The following is a 27,923-nucleotide window of genomic DNA, read 5'->3' on the forward strand; positions in this document are numbered from 1 at the left end:
TTTTGCTTTGTGAGGCCTGTGACAGAGATTGTAGTGCTTGTGTGCAGCACCTGCCTGACCTCAGTTAATATCACCCACTACATCTTCACACCTGGACTTCTGGTTTACCCTACTCTGCATCAGGGATGCTGCCTTGACACCTCTCCACCTGGGTCCCTATGAGAGGTTGGCCTCTGGTATCATGGATGGAAGCACAGCTGCTACATTCTCCACTCTTACCCACCTGTCCCAACCCCCCATAGAGTCACCGGACTTGTCTGCCATTCTTTTACAGCTGTGGCCTCTCCCAACCCACCAGGATATACAACAAGACTTACAATCCATGGAACAGCAGATACAGGATTCTATTCAAACCTGTATCTCCTCCATACAGTCTGACTTCATCCAGGTTGCAGACATAGCGGTAGTGATGGAAGACCGCGGTGAAGATATGGATTCTAAGGTCTCTGATTTGTATGAACTGATCTCCTGTAAATCACGCTCATTAACCACTTGCCTGGCATGGTCGCATCATAGAAAATTCCCTCCACTGCTGCTGTCGGAGGGACCGGAAGGTCCCTCTGCCTCCCTGCACTCTCCCCTACTGATTGTCGTGCTGCCGATCACTGCTGATCAGTCAGGACGGCAGGATCCCTCCTCCAGCAGTTGCAGACAATGGCAGCCGCTGGGGAGTGTAAATTATCCCTCCCAAGCCACCCCCAGACCCCCCTGTATAGCTGGAGGTTGTTCTGGCTTTCAAAATGAAAGCCGCAATGTTCCCGATGGTCGCGATGTTTCTGATCAATGTTTTGATGTTTGGGGAAAAATTATTTATAAATAAATATATATATATATATATATATATATATATATATATATATATATATATATATATATATATATATATATATATATATATATATATATATATATATATATTTATTTATTATTATTTTTTAAAATTTTTTTTTTTTTTTAACTAAAATCATTTGGGATAGGGTTAAATACATGTTCTTCACCTAATTCACTCATTAAAAAAACGACAATTTCGGAGCGGTTTTTGGCGAAATAAATAGTCAGTTAAGTGGTTAATGGACATGAGAAGCAGAATCGATAGGGGCCGCAGTAATAACTTGAGCATACTGGGTCTCTGTGAACAAGTACCCCTCAGGGTATTGTCGAGCGCTCTGACAAAAATATTCAATGAACTCATGGATGCTGACACCCAACTATCAAATTGTGTTTGACAGGGCACATCGTGCACTACGTCCTAGACACGCTTCTGAGGATCGCCCTCAAGATGTTATTTGTCAACTCCATTATTTCCAGAAAAAGGAGGAAATACTACAGAAATCCATATGAGTCTCGGACATTGACTTTAACGGCCACTAGATACAAATTTACCAAGATATATCATGGTCTACCTTTCTATAGCGTCACCTCCTACATCCCCTTACAGAGGAGCTCAAGAAACAAGGCATTCAATTCCATTGGGGATTTCCCATGAGCATACAAATTACCCACAAAGAGTATCTGTGTCCTACAGGATTATGAAGATGTTAAAGAATTTTTTGCCTCTTTGGGGATATCTCCCTCGATACTCCTGAACTGGCTAGACCCATTAGAATTATCTGTTTTGTCTCAGAGTCGCAGGGAACCATGGCATAGGGTCCGAAGTACTAGACGGCGACATTGTGCTGATCAGTTCACTGGGGCCTCCGTGGACACGTGAATGTCTGTTTTCTAGTTTATGCTATACTTATATTTATATTTTAGCGCTGTTTGACCATTTAGCTGTCCGAGTCTGTCTCACCGGTTGCTTGCCCCCAGGGATTGACCGGACACTGAAGCTTGCCATAAGGCTCTGTTTCTTGCTTCTTTATACTAGCCTTACAATAATTAGAATGCTGGCCTACCCATGAAACTAGGTACCCTAATTGGGTATGCTCTGGTTAGGGCTAGCTCTACCTGTTTAGGCTGCTTTAAACATTAATATGTTCTACTTGACTGTTATTTGATGTTGATACATCAATTTTCCCCTCTGACCCCCCTTTCTCTGCTGTACAATTGTAGACCGTGGGCCAATTATGGTTTCCCATGGCTATTCGTATTCGAGTATTTTTGTTTTCATAATTATAGTTTTTTTCCTTTATTTCCTTTTGCTCGTACTACAGATGGAGCCACACTCATCTTGGCTTCTCTGCTGCGCCTAGGCAGAACAAGGTTTATTAGAATAAGCCCTTCATCTATTGTTCTCAGCTGCGATACAATACAGAGAGAACAATACAGCAGGGGATTAAGTCTGGCTGCCCTGGCTCAATTAATCTTATTAAAGGCCAAGATGAAGATGGCTCCATCTGTAGATTTCTTTGTAATGGGACGTTCCAATCTACTGTTGTCTATGTTTTTCTATGGTTCGGGCCCCTATTTCTGTTTTTGTATGTTTTTTTGCCCTTGCTTTCCCTCATGTCTTCTACTGTCTTTACCTCTTCCCCACCTCCCCCCTACCTGGGCTTGGTATAGTATGCAATGTCTTATTCAATGTGATGGTGGTGTCTTCTTGGTGCATAGAAGATTCTCTTTAAAATATTCTCATGGCTAGTCTAAAACTTTGTCTTTATAATGTTAAAGGCCTCAACATTCCTGAAAAAAGGTCTTGACGTTTACATAATTTACACACTGATAGAGCAGATGTGGTGTTTCTCCAAGAGACACACTTTAAAAAAGGCATCTCCCCGGGATTACATTCACACCATTTTCCCCAGGGGTATTTTAATGACTTTTCAGGAGCCAAGGCCAAAGGGGTTGCTGTTTTGTTTGCCAAACACCTCTGCTTAGACGATGTCTCTGAAATACCTATATGTGATGGGCGAGGGTTATTAGTAAAGGCTACAATTGCTAACCAAATTTTTACTTTTGTTACTCTCTACCTCCCCAATCAAGGACAATTGCGATTCATGAGAACCTTATAATTGATAGAACGAAATATAGAAGGTGTACTAGTAGTCAGTGGAGATTTTAATTGGGCACTAAAACCTCTTATAGATACCTCCTATTAGGTCTCCTAGAGTCACTCTGAAGGATTTTAAATGATTTTGGTCAATACTACATTACTTTCAATTAGTATATTTACTAAAGTCCCGATTTTGACCGAGTTGGTGTTTTTTCTTCAAAGTGTCATCTCGGGAATTTACTAAACACAAATCTCGGCAGTGATGAGGGCATTCGTATTTTTTTTTGAAGGCAAAGAAAAAAATACGATTGAATACACCATCGGTCAAATACACCTGTTATTTTATACAACTCGGTAATTTACTAAAAATTCTAATTCACAATCACTGCCGGCAATAGCCAAACACTGCCGTGAAAAAGCACAAATCGTAAAAAAAGCAGTTTTAAAATAGACCTGCTTTTTTTTTACCGTGTTCTGATAGGCATGCACTGATCCGTGAGATCCGTGCATGTATATCAGTGGGAAGGGGTGGGAAAGAGTTAAAAATCAGGAAAAAAAATTTGCGTGGGGTCCCCCCTCCTAAGCATAACCAGCCTCGGGCTCTTTGAGCCGGTCCCGGTTGTAAAAATACGGGGAAAACATTGACAGGGGTTCCCCCATATTTTAGCAACCAGCACCGGGCTCTGCGCCTGGTCCTGGTGCAAAAAATACGGGGGACAAAAAGCATAGGGGTCCCCCATATTTTTAACACCAGCACCGGGCTCCACTAGTCAGAGAGATAATGCCACAGCCGGGGGACACTTTTATATTGGTCCCTGCGGCGCTGGCATCACCAACTAGTCACCCCTGGCTGGGGTACCCTGGAGGAGTGGGGACCCCTTAAATCAAGGGGTCCCCCCCTCCAGCCACCCAAGGGCCAGGGGTGAAGCCTGAGGCTGCCCCCCCCCCCCCCATCCAAGGGCGGCGGATTGGAGGCTGATAGCCTTGTGTGTAAAAAAAAAAAAAAAGAATATTGTTTTTTTTTTTAGCAGTACTACAAGTCCCAGCAAGCCTCCCCGCAAGCTGGTATTTGGAGAACCACAAGTACCAGCATGCAGGGGGAAACGGGCCCGCTGGTACCTGTAGTTCTACTACAAAAAAAATACTCAAATAAAAACAAAACACACACACCATGATAGTAAAATTTTATTAAACATACATGCACACTTACATTCATACATACTTACCTATGTTGACATGATCCAGTCGGTCCTCTTCTCCAGTAGAATCCCGGGGTACCTGTAAATAAGTTATACTCACAAAAAATCCGGTGTAGATCGGTCCTCTTCTTTAAGTTTGTAATCCAGAGACTTGGCAAAATAAAAAAATGGATTACCCGTACCACGCACTGAAAGGGGTCCCATGTTTACACATGGATCTCCTTTCCCCGACTGGCGTGACCCCCGTGACTGCTGTCAAAGAGGGTCTCTTCAGCCAATCAGGGAGCGCCACGTCATGGCACTCTCCTGATTGTCTGTGCGCTCCTGAGCTGTCAGTCAGGCTGCGCACTGTAGATATAATGTAGCGCATAGGCGCTCCATTGTATCCAATGGTGGGAACTTTGCGGTCTGCGGTAGACCGCGAGGTTAAGTGGGGCCAACCACAAGAGTGATCCCACTTAACCTTGCGGCCGGGATTCATTGTGTTAAGTTCGGCAGTGTTTTACTAATCACTCCCATAAAACACTGGCCGAAATTACGAATGACATCGACATCGGAAAAAACAAAAATGCAGAATACGACAGCATAGTAAATGAGGCGTAAAAAATGTAAAAAGTTTCAAATTCACACATTCGATGTCATTCGTGTTTAATCTCCCTCCAAATCCCGATAATTACGACTCTTAGTAAATTTACCCCTTGGTGTCTACTACACCCTAAGGATAGAGATTATACATTTTAATCGCATCCGCACAACTATTATACTCACATCGACTACTTCTGTGTAGGCCATAGTTGTCTAGATCTCCTTGACGATGCCACCATCAGCCAAATAGTTGGCTCTGACCATGCCCCTATTACTCTTGTTCTGTCCTCCTCCACATTAATGGAGATGGCGTTTCAATGAACAATTCCTTCGAGAGACGGACTGTAGAGCCCAGATATAGAATACTATAGATGACTATGTTACTCTTAACACAACTGACGATATTTCCCCTGTTACTTTATGGGAGGCCCATAAATGCGTGGTGAGGGGCAAATGCATCCAACTGGGCTCTCACCTTAAAAAGCAAGAAACTGAATGTCGGAATGCCCTCCTTTCTAAAATTAAATTGTTAAAACTTAACCATAATACTACTTTAGCTTCTGATACATTGGTGGCACTACAGGAAGCACAATCTTCTCTTAATAGTTTATTAAATGAGGGCACTCAAAGAGCGTTCCGTTGCTGTCGCCATAAATATCACAGATGGGGTAAAAAACCAGGGAAATTGCTTGCGTAAGCTTTTTGAGCCCAGAGATCATTAACTTACATAAAAGAGATCAAGGATTCTACTGGTCAGTCTCAGGTTACTGATCATATGATGGCTGGGATTTTTCATTCATATTATACAGATCTTTATAATTTGTCTTCCCGGCGCTCCTCTTGTGAGCAAACAGTAGATGAGACTGCAGTAAAAGCCTACTTAGAAAAGATTAATTTCTCTTAAGGCCTAGAGGATGCTGGGGTCCATTTTAGTACCATGGGGCATAGACGGTCGCGCAGGAGCCTTCGGCACTTTAAGACTTTTCAACAGTGTGAACTGGCTGCTCCCTCTATGGCCCTCCTCCAGACCTCAGTTTAGAAAATGTGCCTGGGAGACTGGCTGCACATCAGTGAAGCTCTACTGAGTTTGACTGAAAAAGACTTTGTTAGGTTTTTCATTTTACAGGGAACCTGCTGGCAACAGCTTCCCTGCTTCGTGGGACTTGGGGGGGGGGGGGGGGGGGGGAGTAGGAACCAACATCTCAGTTAATTTAATGGCTCTGCTTTCGCTGACAGGGCACCATTAGCTCCTGAAGGGTACTGAATACAGCCCTTGCCTGGCTGCTGCTCACTCCCACAGCACTGCCACCACCCCCTAACAGATCCAGGAGTCAGAAGGTTGGTGAGTATTAACCGGAGACCTGCAGAGAGGGGCCCTCCGGTCATCATGGCGGCATAAAGGTACCAGCGCGGGACGCTGCGCAGCAACATGTCTCTCAGCACAGGGTGCAGGGCGCGCGAGGGTGGGCGTGCTCTGAGGGACATGATAAATCCTTACTCTCACTGGCAAAATGTACATACATGTGAGCCGCTGATGTACACTACCTCTGCCAGTATAAATATTACTGTGGCTGAACCGTGCCATTACAGGGGGCAGGGCTTCACATCAGAATTGCTTGTAACACTCTTTTGGCGCCATTTTCTCCTCACAGAGATGCTGGAGCACTGATCCTACAGGCAGCTTCTCCTCACACATCGCTGATACAAGTACCAGGGTGTTATAGAAGGGGAGGGGAGCACATAATTTATTGAAGTCTGCGGGCTTCACATTGGATAAAAAGAGCTGTTTTGGTATATATGTATATTCATTGTATGTAATACATATAGGGCATGTGGTGTGGACTGGCAATCCCCTCTGGGTCTGTCTGAAAGACTTTAGGTAGATCTGTCCCCAATAGCTCCCCTGTGTGTGTGAGTGGTGTGACTCTACACATGTGTAACAGGTCTAGAGAAAGTACTTCCCCAGAGGAAACCATTTTGGAAGCACAAGAGTGTTCTGAGCCTGTGTGGGTGTGAAAGCTGCAGAGTAATATGTAAATTCTCTGAGTCTGAACAACAGACAAAGCAAGACAGTCTGTGGAGGATGCTCTGTTTGCTGATTCCTCCACGTCACCCGCTCGGGACCCCTCCTGTTCCCAGAAAAGGTCTCTGACACAAATTATACAAAGGGACACTGACACATATTCCGACACTGAAGTCGACACTGGAGATTTGAGGGGGGTAGATCCCAAACTGGCTAAGACCATTCAATGTATGATAGTCACTATAAAAGAGGTGTTGGAATTTCCTGACACAACACCTCCACCTGAGGAAAAAGATTATTTTAAATTAAATAAAAACCTCAGTCTCTAGGTTGTCAAAGAAAATCGTTTTACCTGCCCTGGGTCAGCTTCATTAAAAGAACCTGCTGACCGCAAATTAGAGACGACTTTAAAGTCCATCTATGTTGCTACGGGTACGTTACTCAGGCCCGCGATTGCTTCTGCGTGGGTAGGTAACGCAGTGGAAAAGTGGGCAGACAATTTAATTGTTAATATTGACACAGTTGATAAAGATGATATGCTGCAAATTCTAGGTCATATCAAAGATTCTGCAGGTTACTTGGTTGAGGCTATGAAGGACATAGGCTTACTGGGCTCAAGTGCCTCTACTATGGCGATTTCAGTCGCAGGGCGCTCTGGATCCGCCAATGGAATGCTGATGCTGAATCCAAAGAAATATTGGGTGCTCCCCTACAATGGTGAGGCCCTCTTTGGAAACTAGATGCCATGATATCAACTACTACATCTGGCAAGTCAGCATTTCTGCTGTCGGCAGCTACACCGGCTAAAAAAAAAAAAGTATATCATTCTCATACTATGCAGTCCTTTTGGCCCAACAAGTACAAAAAGGCTAAGAGTACCCCTTTTGTCACAGGAAAAGGGAAAGGAAAAGGTAGAAAATCTACAACACCGTCAAGCTCCCAGGAGCAGAAGTCAGCAACTACTTCTGCAAAAACCACAGCATGATGCTGGGGCTCCTCTGTGGGAGTGCGATCGGGTGGGGGCACGTCTTTTATATTTCAGCCAGGTCTGGCTTCACTCAGATCTGGATCCTTGGATATTACAGATAGTATCCCAAGGTTACAGGTTGGAATTTCAGGACCATCCCCCATGCCGATTTTTTTCAAATCAGCCTTGCCAGTTTCTGCTCAGGACGGCACAAATGTCCTGAACACAATACACAAATTATGTTAAGACAAAATAATTGCCTTGGTTCCTGCCGAACAAAGAAACCAAGGTTTTTATTCAAGCCTGTTTGTGGCGCCGAAGCCGGATGGCTCGGTCAGACCAATTTTAAACCTAAAATCTATGAATCTTGATTCAAAAAGGTTCAAATTCAAGATGGAATCCTTGAGAGTGGTAATTTCCCACTTGGAAGAAAATTCATTTCTGGTGTCGGTGGACATCAAGGATGCTTATTTGCATGTCCCCATTTACCCACCACATCAAGCATACCTGAGGTTTGCGGTTCAGGCTTGCCACTACCAATTCCAGACATTACCGTTCTGGCTTTTCACGGCTCCGAGAATCAGTGCCGTTTCTAGCGGCGGGCGAGCTGTGCAACCGCACGGGGCGCCCGCCGCGGCACTTTGTGACTCCTTATCTCCTCTCCTCCCTCTTCCCGAGCGCTCCTGATCGGGGGGCGGAGTTTCGCGGAATGACGCGAAGCCCTGCCCCCCGAGCAGGAACGCTCGGGGAGAGGGAGGAGAGGATATAAGCCTGGAAGGAGGAGGCGGCCGGCGCGAGGGACGTGAGTCGGCGGGACCCGAAGAGCGGAAAGATGTAAGTATTATCTCTATCTCTCTCTCTCTCCCCCTTCCCCACTTGACACCTGCCTGCCGCACTGTGTAAAATGGGGACACCTGCCTGCCGCACTGTGTAAAATGGGGACACCTGCCTGCCGCATTGTGTAAAATGGGGACACCTGCCTGCCGCACTTTGTAAAATGGGGACACCTGCCTGCCGCACTTTGTAAAATGGGGACACCTGCCTGCCGCACTGTGTAAAATGGGGGCACCTGCCTGCGTACTGTGTAAAATGGGGATATCTGCCTGCCGTACTGTGTAAAATGGGGATACCTGCCTGCCGCACTGTGTAAAATGGGGATATCTGCCTGCCGTACTGTGTAAAATGGGGGCACGTGCCTGCCGCGCTGTGTAAAATGGGGATACCTGCCTGCCGCACTGTGTAAAATGGGGATACCTGCCTGCCGCACTTTGTAAAATGGGGGCACCTGCCTGCGTACTGTGTAAAATGGGGATATCTGCCTGCCGTACTGTGTAAAATGGGGATACCTGCCTGCCGCACTGTGTAAAGTGGGGATACCTGCCTGCCGCACTGTGTAAAATGGGGACACCTGCCTGCCGCGCTGTGTAAAATGGGGATACCTGCCTGCGTACTGTGTAAAATGGGGATACCTGCCTGCCGCACTGTGTAAAGTGGGGATATCTGCCTGCCGCACTGTGTAAAATGGGGACACCTGCCTGCCGCACTGTGTAAAATGGGGGCACCTGCCTGCGTACTGTGTAAAATGGGGATATCTGCCTGCCGCACTGTGTAAAATGGGGATACCTGCCTGCCGCACTGTGTAAAATGGGGATATCTGCCTGCCGTACTGTGTAAAATGGGGGCATGTGCCTGCCGCGCTGTGTAAAATGGGGATACCTGCCTGCCGCACTGTGTAAAATGGGGATACCTGCCTGCCGCACTTTGTAAAATGGGGGCACCTGCCTGCGTACTGTGTAAAATGGGGATATCTGCCTGCCGTACTGTGTAAAATGGGGATACCTGCCTTCCGCACTGTGTAAAGTGGGGATACCTGCCTGCCGCACTGTGTAAAATGGGGACACCTGCTTGCCGCGCTGTGTAAAATGGGGATATCTGCCTGCCGCACTGTGTAAAATGGGGACACCTGCCTGCCGCACTTTGTAAAATGGGGACACCTGCCTGCCGCACTTTGTAAAATGGGGACACCTGCCTGCCGCGCTGTGTAAAATGGGGCACCTGCCTGCCGCGCTGTGTAATATGGGGACACTTGCCTGCTGTAATGTGTAAAAAGGGGACTTTTTTTTTTTTTTCCCCTGTGGTGGGTGTGATATCAGACGAGGCCACGTCCACTTTAATGAGACCACGCCCATTTTAATCAGGCCACACACCCTTGTCGGGAGCGCGCGCGCCTTTAGGCGCACGCACGCTTTTTCTTTTTATGGCTATATGGGGGGTATGCAATTTTTTTTATAGGGATGGGGGGGGGATTTTGAAATCTCGCACTGGGAGCCAAATTGTCTAGAAACGGCCCTGCCGAGAATATTCACCAAGGTGATGGCGGAGATGATGGTTCTCCTTCACAAACAAGGACTCAACATAATTCCATAATTGGACGATCTCCTCATAAAAGTGAGATCCAGGGACAAGCTACTCCAGAACATAGCATTGTCCCCGACGGTGCTTCAACAGCACGGTTGTATCATCATCTTTCCAAAATCGCAGTTCAAACCGACAATGAGATTATCATTTTTGGGAATGATACTGAACACCGAGATAAAGAGAGTATTTCTACCGGTGGAAAAGGCTCAGGACATCCAGAGCATGGCCAAACAACGTTTGAGACCAAGAACAGTATCAACTCATCAGTGCATTCGCCTGTTGGGGAAAATGGTAGCAGCCTACGAGGCGCTACAATATGGCCGTTTCCATGCCAGGGTTTTCCTGTGGGACCTACTGGACATGTAGTCAGGGTCGCATCTCCACATGCATCAAAGGATAATCTTGTCAGCGAAAGCCAGAATTTCGCTCCTGTGGTGGCTACAAATTTCTCACCTCCTGGAGGGACGCAGGTTCGGTATTCAGGCCTGGATCCTGGTGACCACGGATGCAAGTCTCTGAGGATGGGGAACAGTCACGCAAGGCGAAAGCTTTCAAAGAATAGGGTCAAGTTAAGAAACTCGCCTTCACATAAACATTCTGGAGTTGAGAGCTGTGTACAACAGTCTTTATCAAACGGCACACCTTCTTCAAGGTCATCCCATACAGATCCAGTCAGACAATGTAACGGCAGTAGCTTACATAAACCGTCGAGGCGGAACAAAAAGCAGAGCAATCTCCATCCAGGAGACTGTGGCCTCTACCAAGAAGTCTTTGCAGAGGTGGCAAGTTGTTGGGGTGTTCCTCAAGTGGATATGATGGCATCATGCTGCAACAAGAAGCTTCAGAAATATTGTTCCAGGTCAAGAGACCCACAAGCAATAGCGATAGATGCACTGGTGACCCAGTGGGTGTCTCGGTCGGTGTATCTGTTCCCTCCACTTCCACTTACTCCAACAGTTCTCAAGATCATCAGAAGAACAGGCGTTCGAGCAATACTCATTGCTCCGGACTGACCAAGGAGGGCTTGGTATCCAGATCTTCAAGAGTTATTAATGGAAGATCCTCGGCCTCTTCCTCTTTGCGAGGACCTGCTTCAGCAGGGGCCGTTAGTTTATCAGGACTTACCGCGGTTGCATTTGACGGCATGGCTGTTGAGCGCCAGATCCTAGCCCGTAAGGGTATTCCCAATGAAGTCATTCCCACACTTATTCTGTCCAGGAAAGGGGTAACGTCCAAACATTACCATCGTATTTGGAGAAAATATGTATCTTGGTGTGAATCCAAGAAGTCTCCTGCGGTGGAGTTTAAATTAGGACGTCTTCTCCTATTTCTACAGGCAGGTGTGGATGCTAGATTGAGATTAGGATCTATCAAGGTTCAGATTTCGGCCTTGTTAGTTTTCTTTCAGAAACAATTAACTTCTCTTCCTGAGGTCCAGACATTCGTGAAAGGGGTTCTGCGCATCCAACCTCCCTTTGTGCCTCCTGCGGCGCCATGGGATCTTAATGTGGTGTTGTAGTTCCTTAAATCGGACTGTTTTGAGCCTCTGCAAGAGGTGGAGTTAAAGTTCTCACTTGAAAAGTGGTCATGCTGTTGGCCTTGGCTTCAGGCAGACGAGTGTCTGAGTTAGGAACTCTGTCACAGAGTCCTTATTTGATATTTCATGAAGATAGGGCTGAACTGAGAACACGTCAGCACTTTCTTCCGAAGGTTGTGTCTTCTTTTTATATCAACCAACCAATGGTGGTGCCAGTAGATTCTGACACCTCAGCCGTCTCAAGGTCCTTGGATGTCGTCAGTGCACTGAGGACTTATGTTGCAAGAACGGCTCGGATAAGGAAAACAGAATCTCTGTTTGTCCTCTATGACCCCAACAAGATTGGTGGTCCTGCTTCTAAGCAGACTATTGCGTGCTGGATCAGGGGTACCATTCAGCACGCTCATTCCACAGCAGGATTTCCGTTATCGACTTCGGTAAAAGCCCACTCTACAAGGAAAGTGGGTTCGTCCTGGGCGGCTACCCGGGGGGTCTCGGCTTTGCAAATCTGCCGAGCTGTTACTTGGTTGGGTGCAAACACATTTGATAAGTTTTATAAGTTTGACACCTTGGCTGCTGACGGCCTTCAATTTGGTCAGTCAGTTCTGCAGGAACATTAGCACTTTCCCGCCCGTACTGGGAGCTTTGGTATATCCCCATGGTACTAAAATGGACCCCAGCATCCTCTAGGACGTAAGAGAAAATAGGATTTTAATTACCTGCCGGTAAATCCTTTTCTCGTAGTCCGTAGAGGATGCTGGGCGCCCGCCCAGTGCTCATTTTTCCTGCTGATTACGTTTATCTTTTTGCACAGCTGTAGCTGTTGCGTTATGTATGCTGGTTGGCATGTCTTATGTTAAAGGCCATGTTAGCCGACATGTTGTTTATGGATGGTGTGAGCTGGTGTGAATCTCGCCACAAATTTAATAGTAATTCCTCTCTCGAGAATGTCTGTCTCCTCTGACACAGTTCCTATACCGAGGTCTGGAGGAGGGGCATAGAGGGAGGAGCCAGTTCACACTGTAGAAAAGTCTTAAAGTGCCGAAGGCTCCTGCGGAACCGTCTATACCCCATGGTACTAAAATGGACCCCAGTATCCTCTACGGACTACTAGAAAAGAATTTACCGGCAGGTAATTAAAATCCTATTTTTCCTGCATTTCCTGAAGATGTTTTGTTAGCTTTGGAAGAACCATTTACAGACTGCAAACTGTTAACTGCTCTTAAGACCTCTCCTTCAGGCAAAAGCCCAGGCCCTGATGGCTTTCCTATAACGCACTATAAAATGTTTAAGGACAAACTTCTCCCTCTCTTACTTCGGGCATGTAATGTGGTCTCCTTAGACACACCTTTCTCTAGTCCATCCCTTGGAGCACATATTACTGTCATACCAAAAGACAGCAAGGAGCCATCTTTGCCATTTAGTTACAGACCAATTTCCCTACTAAACGTTGATATAAAGTTGTATGCAAAGCTGATGTCCAACCGTCTGAGCTCCTTACTGCCAGCGGTTATACACCCAGATCAGGTGGGCTTTGTCCAGGGAAGAGAGGCGAGAGATAACACTACAAGGGTGATTGATCTGATTGCACACACCCAATCAGTTAAGGCCCCTATGATGCTTCTCTCAACGGGCGCTGAAAAAGCCTTCGACCGGATTGATTGGGTTTTTATGGAAGCGGTACTATGATGTTTGGGCTTAGGTAAAGTCTTCTTGCAGAAAATCCGTGCACTCTATCGGGTTTCTTCAGCCCAAGTTAGGGTGAACGGATTGCTTTCTGACCCAATAGCTATTTCAAACGGAACTCGACAGGGATGTCCATTCTCACCCTGATCTTTGTTGTCTGTATGGATCTAGCTAGAGCTATTAGGATGAATCCTGACATCTCCGGGCTGAAAGTAGGTGACATTGATCATCGCATTGGATCATCGCATTGCTCTATTTGCAGATGACCTTTTGTATCCCTTCCTAATCTTATGATGGAATTCTCATGCTTTGGTACTCTATCTAATTTCAAGGTTAATTATACCAAATCAACAGTTCTCAATACCTCACTGCGGAAATGGTATCATCCCTACACAATGTGATTCCTTTTACATGGCACACTGCCCATATTAAATACTTTGGTATTTTGATTCCTTCTTCTCTTCCCACGACCGGGTTTATAAACCACATCCCCCTGTTACGGAAGCTGCGACAGAAGATGACACAGTGGCTTACACAGAAGTTTTCCTGGTTAGGCCGTATGAATATTGCAGCGGTGGCCAACCCGCGGCTCTTTCATCTGCCACCGCTGCTCCCAGCCCGAGATACACACACACCTCTCCAGCGGCGGTGTCTCTCTTCATACGGTGTCGGCCCGTGTGCCAATCAGAGCTCGCGGACCGGCAGCTTTGGCTCCTGATTGGCTGCCGGACCGTGAGCTTTGATTGGCTCACGGACCGGCGCCTAATTCAAGAGAGACACCGCCGCCGGAGAGTGAGCATTGAGCAGCAGCGGGGGCGGGGGCTGGTGAGCACTGTGGGGATGTGTATCTGTACTGGGGGCATAGCTGGCACTGGGGGCAAAGCAGGCACTGTGGGGACATGTGTATCTGCACTGGGGGCATATCTGGCACTGTGGGTACATGTGTAGCTGGCACTGGGGGCATAGCTGGCACTAAGGGGGCATGTGTAGCTGGCACTGGAGTCATAACTGGCACTGTGGGGGCATGTGTAGCTGGCACTGGGGGCATAGCTGGCACTGTGGGGACGTGTATCTGGCACTGGGGGCATAGCCGGCACCGTGGGGACATATGTATCTGCACTGGGGCAATATCTGGCACTGGGGCATAGCTGGCACTGTAGGGACGTGTATCTGGCACTGGGGGCATAGCTGGCACTGTAGGGACGTGTATCTGGCACTGGGGGCATAGCTGGCACTTTGGGGACATATGTATCTGCACTGGGGGCATATCTGGCACTGGGGGCATAGCAGGCACTGTGGGGACATGTGTATCTAGCACTGGGGGCATATCTGGCACTGTGGGGACATATGTATCTGCACTGGGGACATATATGTATCTGGCACTGTGGGGACATATATGCTCCCACAGTGCCAGATACACATATGTCCCCACAGTGCCAGATACAAATATGTATCTATCTGGCACTGTGGAGGCACCCATTTTTTTGTCGTTTTTATATGTACTGTACTGGGGCATTATATCATATATATGTATGTGGCACTGTACAATATGACGAAAAAACGCAGTTATGATATGAGGTCATACTCCTACAAACGTCATACCGAAAGGTGTGTGCAAAAAAATGGGGTGTGGCTTTGTGACAACTATGCCACTCCCTGCATGATAGTGGCTCTTGTCTACAAAGGTAATATGGCAGCTAGGTGGAGAATGGCAGGCATGACCAGGTTAGCACACCTGATCTCAGACGAGAGGGTTAAACCTTTTAGGGTACTCTGTGACACCACAGACATTCCTGACTGACTTTTGGTTCTACCTGTAGGTATATTTACTAACATTCGTAATTTCCCGTTTGAGGTCAAAGTTCAATCACGAATGACATCGAAAGTGTAAATATGCAACTTTTTGAATTGATTACAACTAATTTACTAAGCTGCCGTATTCTGCATTTTCGGTTTTTCCGATGTCGATGTCATTCGTTTTTTTAGGCAGTGTTTTACGTGAGTGACTTGTAAAACACTGCCGACTTTAATACAATGAATCTCGGCCGGATCTGAGAGATCCGTGCTGGGCTTCATTGTTCACCTTGTAAAAAAAAAAAAAAAAAATGTTTAAACTTTAAAAAAAATTGCGTGGGGTACCCCCTCCTAAGCCAAACCAGCCTCGGGCTCTTTGAGCCGGTCCTGGTTGCAAAAATATGGGAAAAAAATTGACAGGGGTTCCCCCATATTTAAACAACCAGCACCTGGCTCTGCGCCTGGTCCTGGTTCCAAAAATACGGGGGACAAAAAGAGTAGGGGTCCCCCGTATTTTTGAAACCAGCACCGGGCTCCACTAGCTGGACAGATAATGCCACAGCCGGGGGTCACTTTTATACAGTGCCTTGCGGCCGTGGCATCAAATATCCAACTAGTCACCCATGGCCGGGGTACCCTGGGGGAGTGGGGACCCCTTCAATCAAGGGGTCCCCCCCCCAGCCAACCAAGGGCCAGGGGTGAAGCCCGAGGCTGTCCCCCCCCCCCATCCAATGGGCTGCGGATGGGGGGCTGATAGCCTTTGTTGAAAGTTATGAATATTGTTTTTAGTAGCAGTACTACAAGTCCCAGCAAGCCTCCCCCGCAAGATGGTACTTGGAGAACCACAAGTACCAGCATGCGGCGGAAAACCGGGCCCGCTGGTACCTGTAGTAGTACTACTACTAAAAAAATACCCCAATAAAGACATCACACACACACCTTGAAAGTATAACTTTAATACATACATGCACACCAACATACATACATACTTACCTATGTTCCCACGCAGGTCGGTCCTCTTCTCCAGTAGAATCCATGGTGTACCTGTTGAGAAAGTTATACTCACATAATCCATGGTTGAAGGCTCCTCTGCTTGTAATCCTTTTGTAATCCACGTACTTGAAAAAATAAAAAAACGGATACCCGACCACGAACTGAAAGGGGCCCCATGTTTTCACATGGGACCCCTTTCCCCGAATGCCTGGAACCCCCTCTGACTTAAGTCCAAGAAGGTTCCATCAGCCAATCAGGGAGCGCCACGTTTGGCACCCTCCTGATTGGCTGTGTGCTCCTGTACTGTATGACAGGCGGCACACGGCAGTGTTACAATGTAGCGCCTATGCGCTCCATTATAACCAATGGTGGGAACTTTGAGGTCAGCGGTTGACCGAGAGTAACCTCACCGCTGACCACAAAGTTCCCACCATTGGTTACAATGGAGCGCATAGGCGCTACATTGTAACACTGCCGTGTGCTGCCTGTCATACAGTACAGGAGCACACAGCCAATCAGGAGGGTGCCAAACGTGGCGCTCCTTGATTGGCTGATGGAACCTTCTTGGACTTAAGTCAGAGGGGGTTCAGACATTCGGGGAAAGGGGTCCCATGTGAAAACATGGGGCCCCTTTCAGTTCGTGGTTGGGTATCCGTTTTTTTATTTTTTCAAGTACGTGGATTACAAAAGGATTACAAGCAGAGGAGCCTTCAACCATGGATTATGTGAGTATAATTTTCTCAACAGGTACACCATGGATTCTACTGGAGAAGAGGACCGACCTGCGTGGGAACATAGGTAAGTATGTATGTATGTTGGTGTGCATGTATGTATTAAAGTTATACTTTCAAGGTGTGTGTGTGATGTCTTTATTGGGGTATTTTTTTAGTAGTAGTACTACAGGTACCAGCGGGCCCGGTTTTCCGCCGCATGCTGGTACCTGTGGTTCTCCAAGTACCAGCTTGTGGGGGAGGCTTGCTGGGACTTGTAGTACTGCTACTAAAAACAATATTCATAACTTTCAACAAAGGCTATCAGCCCCCCATCCGCAGCCCATTGGATGGGGGGGACAGCCTCGGGCTTCATCCCTGGCCCTTGGGTGGCTGGGGGGGGGCCCTTGATTGAAGGGGTCCCCACTCCCCCAGGGTACCCCGGCCAGGGGTGACTAGTTGGATATTTGATGCCACAGCCGCAAGGCACTGTATAAAAGTGACCCCCGGCTGTGGCATTATCTGTCCAGCTAGTGGAGCCCGGTGCTGGTTTCAAAAATACGGGGGACCCCTACTCTTTTTGTCCCCCGTATTTTTGGAACCAGGACCAGGCACAGAGCCCGATGCTGGTTGTTTAAATATGGGGGAACCCCTGTCCATTTTTCCCCCATATTTCTGCAACCAGGATCGGCTCAAAGAGCCCGAGGCTGGTTTGCCTTAGGAGGGGGGACCCCACGCAATTTTTTTAAAAAATTTCACACATTTACCACCCCTTCCCACTGAAAAACATGCACGGATCTCATGGATCCGTGCATGCCTATACAAACACGGGATAAAAAAGCAGGTCTGGTTTTTTTTAGCACTTTTTCACGATTTGTATTTCATCACGGCAGTGTTTGGCTATTGTCGGCAGTGTTTGTGTTTTGCACTTTTTAGTAAATTACTGATTTCTACCAAATTGCAGGCGTATTTGACCGATGGTGTATTGATTCGTGATTTTTTCCTAGGACTTCCAAAATATTACGAATGCCCTCATCACTGCCGTGATTTTTGCTTAGTAAATTACCGAGATGACACATTGAAGAAAAAACGGCATCTCGGTCAAAATCGGGACCTTAGTAAATATACCCCTCTGTCTCCAGATACGACACTTCATTTCAGCTCAGAGGACTATGGTTGATTTAACTAGAGATCTCACACCCTTTGAGAGAATGTGCTCCCAATCGTCAGACCCCACTCATGTCATATCAGGCATTTATAAAATATTGTTACATGGCCATTTTTCTGTCGTCCCTTCCTTCTGTACAGCATGTTACGCTTACCTCATTCCCTGGGGGATTCATATTATATTGGACAAACATAGTGAGATTATGTCTCGCTGCTCCACCAGTTTAGAAGTAACAGAAACGCAGTATAAACTGCTTACCAGGTGGTATCAGTGTCCCTCTCTTTTACACAAGTTTTTTCCTTAGGTATCGCCCCTATGCTGGCGATGCGGTAAAGGAAGAGGTACTCTTATTCACATATGGTGGGATTGTCCAGTAATCACTATCTTTTGGGGTAAAATTATTAAACTCTCTACTGAAATATTAGGGTCCCCAGTTCCCACTGGACCCGATTTCTGGCTGCTCTCCCACACCACTATCCCCAAAGCAAAATACAAACAGTCCCTTCTTAAGCACCTTAATAATGCAGCAAGCTGTAGTGCCAGTTCATTGGCAGTCCCTTGACCCGCCCACGATTTGGGAGTGGTTTCAAAGGATAGAGTTTTATAGAACCATGGAAGATATTTATTATTCAGCACTAGAGAAGCACTCAGATTAGGGGGGTCATTCCGAGTTTATCGCACCAAGCAACTTTTTGCTGATGGTACGATCAACTAATCTTCGCCTATGGGAGAGTGTATTTTAGCATAGCAGGGCTGCGTTCGCTTGTGCAGCCCTGCTATGCTAAAAAAGTTTCACTCAAAAGAAGACCAGCCCTGCAGTTACTTACCCAGTGCGACGTATCCAGCGATGAAGGTCCCGGCTGTGACGTCAGACATCCGCCCTCCGTTCTCCTGGACACGCCTGCGTTTCTCTTACCACTCCCCGAAAACGGCTGGAAACGGTGAGTATCCGCCCCGGAACGCCTCCCCCTGTCCATCTTCATGCGATCACCGCTGCGATCACATTTGTCGTTGGCAGCGTCGTTGCCCAGCGACGATCGTCACCAGGCAATGACGCGCGTGTGCAAAGTGACCGCCGTGCATGCACATTTCCGAACCGTTCGCACCACAGTGAAGAACAGCTGCATGCGAATGGGTCGGAATGACCCCCTATGTTGCCACATGGTTTTCTTGGCAAGAATTCAAGACCACTTCAACCTATAAAGACTTGGGGCCTAATTCAGACCTGATCACTCACTAGCAGTTTTTTTCAGTCCTGCGATCAGATAGTCGCCACCTACAGGGGAATGTATTTTAGCTGTGCAAGTGTGCGATCGCATGTCCAGCCGAGCAGTACAAAAAAAACTTTGTGCAGTTTCTGATAGAGATGAGCGGGTTCGGTTTCTCTGAATCCGAACCCGCACGAACTTCATGTTTTTTTCACGGGTCCGAGCAGACTCGGATCCTCCCGCCTTGCTCGGTTAACCCGAGCGCGCCCGAACGTCATCATGACGCTGTCGGATTCTCGCGAGACTCGGATTCTATATAAGGAGCCGCGCGTCGCCGCCATTTTCACACGTGCATTGAGATTGATAGGGAGAGGACGTGGCTGGCGTCCTCTCCATTTAGATTAGGGTTGAGAGAGAGAGAGAGAGAGAGAGATTGACCTGAGGCTGTGATACTGTAGAAGAGAGTGCAGAGTTTAGTGACTGACGACCACAGTGACCACCAGACAGTGCAGTTGTTTGTTTTATTTAATATATCCGTTCTCTGCCTGAAAAAAACGATACACACAGTGACTCAGTCACATACCATATCTGTGTGCACTGCTCAGCCCAGTGTGCTGCATCAATGTATATATATATCTGACTGTGCTCAGCTCACACAGCTTATAATTGTGGGGGAGACTGGGGAGCACTGCAGTGCCAGTTATAGGTTATAGCAGGAGCCAGGAGTACATAATATTATATTAAAATTAAACAGTGCACACTTTTGCTGCAGGAGTGCCACTGCCAGTGTGACTAGTGACCAGTGACCTGACCACCAGTATATATAATATTAGTAGTATACTATCTCTTTATCAACCAGTCTATATTAGCAGCAGACACAGTACAGTGCGGTAGTTCACGGCTGTGGCTACCTCTGTGTCGGCACTCGGCAGCCCGTCCATAATTGTATATACCACCTAACCGTGTTTTTTTTTTCTTTCTTTATAGTCATACTAGTTACGAGTATACTATCTCTTTATCAACCAGTCTATATTAGCAGCAGACACAGTACAGTGCGGTAGTTCACGGCTGTGGCTACCTCTGTGTCGGCACTCGGCAGCCCGTCCATAATTGTATATACCACCTAACCGTGGTTTTTTTTTCTTTCTTTATACATACATACTAGTTACGAGTATACTATCTCTTTATCAACCAGTCTATATTAGCAGCAGACACAGTACAGTGCGGTAGTTCACGGCTGTGGCTACCTCTGTGTCGGCACTCGGCAGCCCGTCCATAATTGTATATACCACCTAACCGTGGTTTTTTTTTCTTTCTTTATACATACATACTAGTTACGAGTATACTATCTCTTTATCAACCAGTCTATATATTAGCAGCAGACACAGTACAGTGCGGTAGTTCACGGCTGTGGCTACCTCTGTGTCGGCACTCGGCAGCCCGTCCATAATTGTATATACCACCTAACCGTGGTTTTTTTTTCTTTCTTTATACATACATACTAGTTACGAGTATACTATCTCTTTATCAACCAGTCTATATTAGCAGCAGACACAGTACAGTGCGGTAGTTCACGGCTGTGGCTACCTCTGTGTCGGCACTCGGCAGCCCGTCCATAATTGTATATACCACCTAACCGTGGTTTTTTTTTCTTTCTTTATACATACATACTAGTTACGAGTATACTATCTCTTTATCAACCAGTCTATATATTAGCAGCAGACACAGTACAGTGCGGTAGTTCACGGCTGTGGCTACCTCTGTGTCGGCACTCGGCAGCCCGTCCATAATTGTATATACCACCTAACCGTGGTTTTTTTTTTCTTCTTTATACATACATACTACTACGACATCTCTTTATCAACCAGTCTATATTAGCAGCAGACACAGTACAGTACGGTAGTTCACGGCTGTGGCTACCTCTGTGTCTGCACTCGGCAGGCAGTCCGTCCATAATTGTATACCACCTAACCGTGGTTTTTTTTTCTTTCTTCTTTATACATACATAGTTACATAGACATCTCTTTATCAACCAGTCTATATTAGCAGCAGACACAGTACAGTACGGTAGTTCACGGCTGTGGCTACCTCTGTGTCTGCACTCGGCAGGCAGTCCGTCCATAATTGTATACCACCTAACCGTGGGTTTTTTTTCTTTCTTCTTTATACATACATAGTTACATAGACATCTCTTTATCAACCAGTCTATATTAGCAGCAGACACAGTACAGTACGGTAGTTCACGGCTGTGGCTACCTCTGTGTCTGCACTCGGCAGGCAGTCCGTCCATAATTGTATACCACCTAACCGTGTTTTTTTTTTCTTTCTTCTTTATACATACATAGTTACATAGACATCTCTTTATCAACCAGTCTATATTAGCAGCAGACACAGTACAGTACGGTAGTTCACGGCTGTGGCTACCTCTGTGTCTGCACTCGGCAGGCAGTCCATAATGGTATACTAGTATCCATCTCCATTGTTTACCTGAGGTGCCTTTTAGTTGTGCCTATTAAAATATGGAGAACAAAAATGTTGAGGTTCCAAAATTAGGGAAAGATCAAGATCCACTTCCACCTCGTGCTGAAGCTGCTGCCACTAGTCATGGCCGAGACGATGAAATGCCAGCAACGTCGTCTGCCAAGGCCGATGCCCAATGTCATAGTACAGAGCATGTCAAATCCAAAACACCAAATATCAGAAAAAAAAGGACTCCAAAACCTAAAATAAAATTGTCGGAGGAGAAGCGTAAACTTGCCAATATGCCATTTACGACACGGAGTAGCAAGGAACGGCTGAGGCCCTGGCCTATGTTCATGGCTAGTGGTTCAGCTTCACATGAGGATGGAAGCACTCAGCCTCTCGCTAGAAAAATGAAAAGACTCAAGCTGGCAAAAGCAGCACAGCAAAGAACTGTGCATTCTTCGAAATCCCAAATCCACAAGGAGAGTCCAATTGTGTCGTTTGCGATGCCTGACCTTCCCAACACTGGACGTGAAGAGCATGCGCCTTCCACCATTTGCACGCCCCCTGCAAGTGCTGGAAGGAGCACCCGCAGTCCAGTTCCTGATAGTCAGATTGAAGATGTCAGTGTTGAAGTACACCAGGATGAGGAGGATATGGGTGTTGCTGGCGCTGGGGAGGAAATTGACCAGGAGGATTCTGATGGTGAGGTGGTTTGTTTAAGTCAGGCACCCGGGGAGACACCTGTTGTCCGTGGGAGGAATATGGCCGTTGACATGCCAGGTGAAAATACCAAAAAAATCAGCTCTTCGGTGTGGAGGTATTTCACCAGAAATGCGGACAACAGGTGTCAAGCCGTGTGTTCCCTTTGTCAAGCTGTAATAAGTAGGGGTAAGGACGTTAACCACCTCGGAACATCCTCCCTTATACGTCACCTGCAGCGCATTCATAATAAGTCAGTGACAAGTTCAAAAACTTTGGGTGACAGCGGAAGCAGTCCACTGACCAGTAAATCCCTTCCTCTTGTAACCAAGCTCACGCAAACCACCCCACCAACTCCCTCAGTGTCAATTTCCTCCTTCCCCAGGAATGCCAATAGTCCTGCAGGCCATGTCACTGGCAATTCTGACGATTCCTCTCCTGCCTGGGATTCCTCCGATGCATCCTTGCGTGTAACGCCTACTGCTGCTGGCGCTGCTGTTGTTGCTGCTGGGAGTCGATGGTCATCCCAGAGGGGAAGTCGTAAGCCCACTTGTACTACTTCCAGTAAGCAATTGACTGTTCAACAGTCCTTTGCGAGGAAGATGAAATATCACAGCAGTCATCCTGCTGCAAAGCGGATAACTGAGGCCTTGACAACTATGTTGGTGTTAGACGTGCGTCCGGTATCCGCCGTTAGTTCACATGGAACTAGACAATTTATTGAGGCAGTGTGCCCCCGTTACCAAATACCATCTAGGTTCCACTTCTCTAGGCAGGCGATACCGAGAATGTACACGGACGTCAGAAAAAGACTCACCAGTGTCCTAAAAAATGCAGTTGTACCCAATGTCCACTTAACCACGGACATGTGGACAAGTGGAGCAGGGCAGGGTCAGGACTATATGACTGTGACAGCCCACTGGGTAGATGTATGGACTCCCGCCGCAAGAACAGCAGCGGCGGCACCAGTAGCAGCATCTCGCAAACGCCAACTCTTTCCTAGGCAGGCTACGCTTTGTATCACCGCTTTCCAGAATACGCACACAGCTGAAAACCTCTTACGGCAACTGAGGAAGATCATCGCGGAATGGCTTACCCCAATTGGACTCTCCTGTGGATTTGTGGCATCGGACAACGCCAGCAATATTGTGTGTGCATTAAATATGGGCAAATTCCAGCACGTCCCATGTTTTGCACATACCTTGAATTTGGTGGTGCAGAATTTTTTAAAAAACGACAGGGGCGTGCAAGAGATGCTGTCGGTGGCCAGAAGAATTGCGGGACACTTTCAACGTACAGGCACCACGTACAGAAGACTGGAGCACCACCAAAAACTACTGAACCTGCCCTGCCATCATCTGAAGCAAGAAGTGGTAACGAGGTGGAATTCAACCCTCTATATGCTTCAGAGGTTGGAGGAGCAGCAAAAGGCCATTCAAGCCTATACAATTGAGCACGATATAGTAGGTGGAATGCACCTGTCTCAGGCGCAGTGGAGAATGATTTCAACGTTGTGCAAGGTTCTGATGCCCTTTGAACTTGCCACACGTGAAGTCAGTTCAGACACTGCCAGCCTGAGTCAGGTCATTCCCCTCATCAGGCTTTTGCAGAAGAAGCTGGAGACATTGAAGGAGGAGCTAACACGGAGCGATTCCGCTAGGCATGTGGGACTTGTGGATGGAGCCCTTAATTCGCTTAACAAGGATTCACGGGTGGTCAATCTGTTGAAATCAGAGCACTACATTTTGGCAACCGTGCTCGATCCTAGATTTAAAGCCTACCTTGGATCTCTCTTTCCGGCAGACACAAGTCTGCTGGGGTTGAAAGACCTGCTGGTGACAAAATTGTCAAGTCAAGCGGAACGCGACCTGTCAACATCTCCTCCTTCACATTCTCCCGCAACTGGGGGTGCGAGGAAAAGGCTCAGAATTCCGAGCCCACCCGCTGGCGGTGATGCAGGGCAGTCTGGAGCGACTGCTGATGCTGACATCTGGTCCGGACTGAAGGACCTGACAACGATTACGGACATGTCGTCTACTGTCACTGCATATGATTCTCTCAACATTGATAGAATGGTGGAGGATTATATGAGTGACCGCATCCAAGTAGGCACGTCACACAGTCCGTACTTATACTGGCAGGAAAAAGAGGCAATTTGGAGGCCCTTGCACAAACTGGCTTTATTCTACCTAAGTTGCCCTCCCACAAGTGTGTACTCCGAAAGAGTGTTTAGTGCCGCCGCTCACCTTGTCAGCAATCGGCGTACGAGGTTACATCCAGAAAATGTGGAGAAGATGATGTTCATTAAAATGAATTATAATCAATTCCTCCGCGGAGACATTGACCAGCAGCAATTGCCTCCACAAAGTACACAGGGAGCTGAGATGGTGGATTCCAGTGGGGACGAATTGATAATCTGTGAGGAGGGGGATGTACACGGTGATATATCGGAGGGTGATGATGAGGTGGACATCTTGCCTCTGTAGAGCCAGTTTGTGCAAGGAGAGATTAATTGCTTCTTTTTTGGGGGGGGTCCAAACCAACCCGTCATATCAGTCACAGTCATGTGGCAGACCCTGTCACTGAAATGATGGGTTGGTTAAAGTGTGCATGTCCTGTTTTGTTTATACAACATAAGGGTGGGTGGGAGGGCCCAAGGACAATTCCATCTTGCACCTCTTTTTTCTTTTCTTTTTCTTTGCATCATGTGCTGATTGGGGAGGGTTTTTTGGAAGGGACATCCTGCGTGACACTGCAGTGCCACTCCTAAATGGGCCCGGTGTTTGTGTCGGCCACTAGGGTCGCTAATCTTACTCACACAGTCAGCTACCTCATTGCGCCTCTTTTTTTCTTTGCGTCATGTGCTGTTTGGGGAGGGTTTTTTGGAAGGGACATCCTGCGTGACACTGCAGTGCCACTCCTAGATGGGCCCGGTGTTTGTGTCGGCCACTAGGGTCGCTAATCTTACTCACACAGCTACCTCATTGCGCCTCTTTTTTTCTTTGCGTCATGTGCTGTTTGGGGAGGGTTTTTTGGAAGGGCCATCCTGCGTGACACTGCAGTGCCACTCCTAGATGGGCCCGGTGTTTGTGTCGGCCACTAGGGTCGCTAATCTTACTCACACAGCTACCTCATTGCGCCTCTTTTTTTCTTTGCGTCATGTGCTGTTTGGGGAGGGTTTTTTGGAAGGGACATCCTGCGTGACACTGCAGTGCCACTCCTAGATGGGCCCGGTGTTTGTGTCGGCCACTAGGGTCGCTTATCTTACTCACACAGCGACCTCGGTGCAAATTTTAGGACTAAAAATAATATTGTGAGGTGTGAGGTATTCAGAATAGACTGAAAATGAGTGTAAATTATGGTTTTTGAGGTTAATAATACTTTGGGATCAAAATGACCCCCAAATTCTATGATTTAAGCTGTTTTTTAGTGTTTTTTGAAAAAAACACCCGAATCCAAAACACACCCGAATCCGACAAAAAAAATTCGGTGAGGTTTTGCCAAAACGCGTTCGAACCCAAAACACGGCCGCGGAACCGAACCCAAAACCAAAACACAAAACCCGAAAAATTTCAGGCGCTCATCTCTAGTTTCTGAGTTGCCCAGGACTTACTCAGCCGCTGCGATCACTTCAGCCTGTCCGGGCCCGGAATTGACGTCAGACACCCGTCCTGCAAACGCTTGGACACGCCTGCATTTTTCCAAACACTCCCAGAAAATGGTCAGTTGCCATCCACAAATCCTTCTTCCTGTCAATCACTTTGCGTTCGGCTGTGCGAATGAATTCTTCATAAAACCCATCGCACTGCAATGATCCGCTTTGTACCCGCGCAATGTGCCTGCGCAGTTCTGACCTGATTACAGCGCTGCAAAAAAAGCTAGCGTGCAATCAGGTCTGAATGACTGCCTTCATTCATTTGGACTTAATACAACACACTCACTAACATAATTCAGGTAACTGACCCGATGATTAACTTGTTATTGTACATTGGGGGTAATTCTAAGTTGATCGCAGCAGGAAATTTTTTAGCAGTTGGGCAAAACCATGTGCACTGCAGGGGGGGGGGGGCAGATATAACATGTGCAGAAAGAGTTAGATTTGGGTGGGTAATTTTGTTTCTGTGCAGGGTAAATACTGGCTGCTTTATTTTTACACTGCAAATTAGATTGCAGATTGAACACACCACACCCAAATCTAACTCTCTCTGCACATGTTGTATCTGCCTCCCCTGCAATGCACATGGGGGGGTCATTCCGAGTTGTTCGCTCGGTAAATTTTTTCGCATCGCAGCGATTTTCCGCTTAGTGCGCATGCGCAATGTCCGCACTGCGACTGCGCAAAGTAAATTTACTATGCAGTTAGGAATTTTACTCACGGCTTTTTCTTCGTTCTGGTGATCGTAATGTGATTGACAGGAAGTGGGTGTTTCTGGGCGGAAACAGGCCGTTTTATGGGTGTGTGTGAAAAAACGCTACCGTTTCTGGGAAAAACGCGGGAGTGGCTGGAGAAACGGAGGAGTGTCTGAGCGAACGCTGGGTGTGTTTATGACGTCAAACCAGGAACGACAAGCACTGAACTGATCGCAGATGCCGAGTAAGGTTGAAGCTACTCAGAAACTGCTAAGAGGTGTGTAATCGCAATTTTGAGAATACTTTCGTTCGCAATTTTAAGAAGCTAAGATTCACTCTCAGTAGGCGGCGGCTTAGCGTGTGCAATGCTGCTAAAAGCAGCTTGCGAGCGAACAACTCGGAATGACCCCCATAGTTTTGACCATCTGCTAAAAAAAATTCCTGCTGCGATCAACTTGGAATTACCCCCATTGTTTGACTGCCCACTCTCTCCCCTACCACCCCACTTCCCCTATCTTTTCCCTCCCCCCCCCCCCCCCTCCTCCTCTCTACCCCTTGTCGTGTTGTCTGGTTACTGTTCTACCATATTGTAATTGTTCCTCAGTTTCTCCTGTAAATTTAGTTGTCTTCATGATGACTTATTGGAATATTTTAGCAAGATTGGCTTTCTTTGGTAGGATTACCTATACGCTGTTTTCTTATGTTACTGATGCCAAGCTGGGATGATATATTGCTATTTTTGTCTGTATGCCATTTCAATTTTGACATGTATATGTAAGTATCTCTAACTAGGTCTTTTCAGTACTTTGTTACTAGGCAATATCTAAATAGCTGAAGAGTTTAATCTATTGTTTTAAATCTGTTTGCAGATAGAAATGGCATTTGATTATTTCACATACAAAGGAATCAGATTTATCAATAATATATATACAGAGGAGGGTCTCAATTATGCAGAAAATGGATTTGAAGTTTGGGATGATGATGTCTACAATGTAACCTACCCCAAATCAGGTAATGTACATACCGTTTGTGTTGCATTTCCATGATAACTACTGTCAGGCTCACGTCAGGCTGTCTGTGTGTGTCTATATCTATATACTAGAGGTGAGCGGTTTGAATTTTAGAAAATCCAAATGCGCCTGAACTTCCAGAATCCGAGTTTACCTGAGCCAGGTAAACGTTAGACTC

General features: G+C 46.9%; 1 protein-coding gene across 1 annotated transcript in view; it reads left to right on the plus strand.

Moving 5' to 3' along the window:
* Positions 1 to 27,923, plus strand: part of LOC134965072 (sulfotransferase 2B1-like) — a 159,948-nt gene that overhangs the window by 16,911 nt on the left and 115,114 nt on the right. Inside the window, exon 2 of the mRNA XM_063941635.1 lies at positions 27,605 to 27,746. Coding sequence (XP_063797705.1) covers positions 27,611 to 27,746 — 136 coding nt within the window. The 5' untranslated portion in view covers positions 27,605 to 27,610. The remainder of the gene's footprint in view (positions 1 to 27,604; positions 27,747 to 27,923) is intronic.

Source organism: Pseudophryne corroboree, chromosome 10 (assembly GCF_028390025.1).
Source record: "Pseudophryne corroboree isolate aPseCor3 chromosome 10, aPseCor3.hap2, whole genome shotgun sequence".
NCBI classification, from domain to species: Eukaryota; Metazoa; Chordata; class Amphibia; order Anura; family Myobatrachidae; genus Pseudophryne; species Pseudophryne corroboree.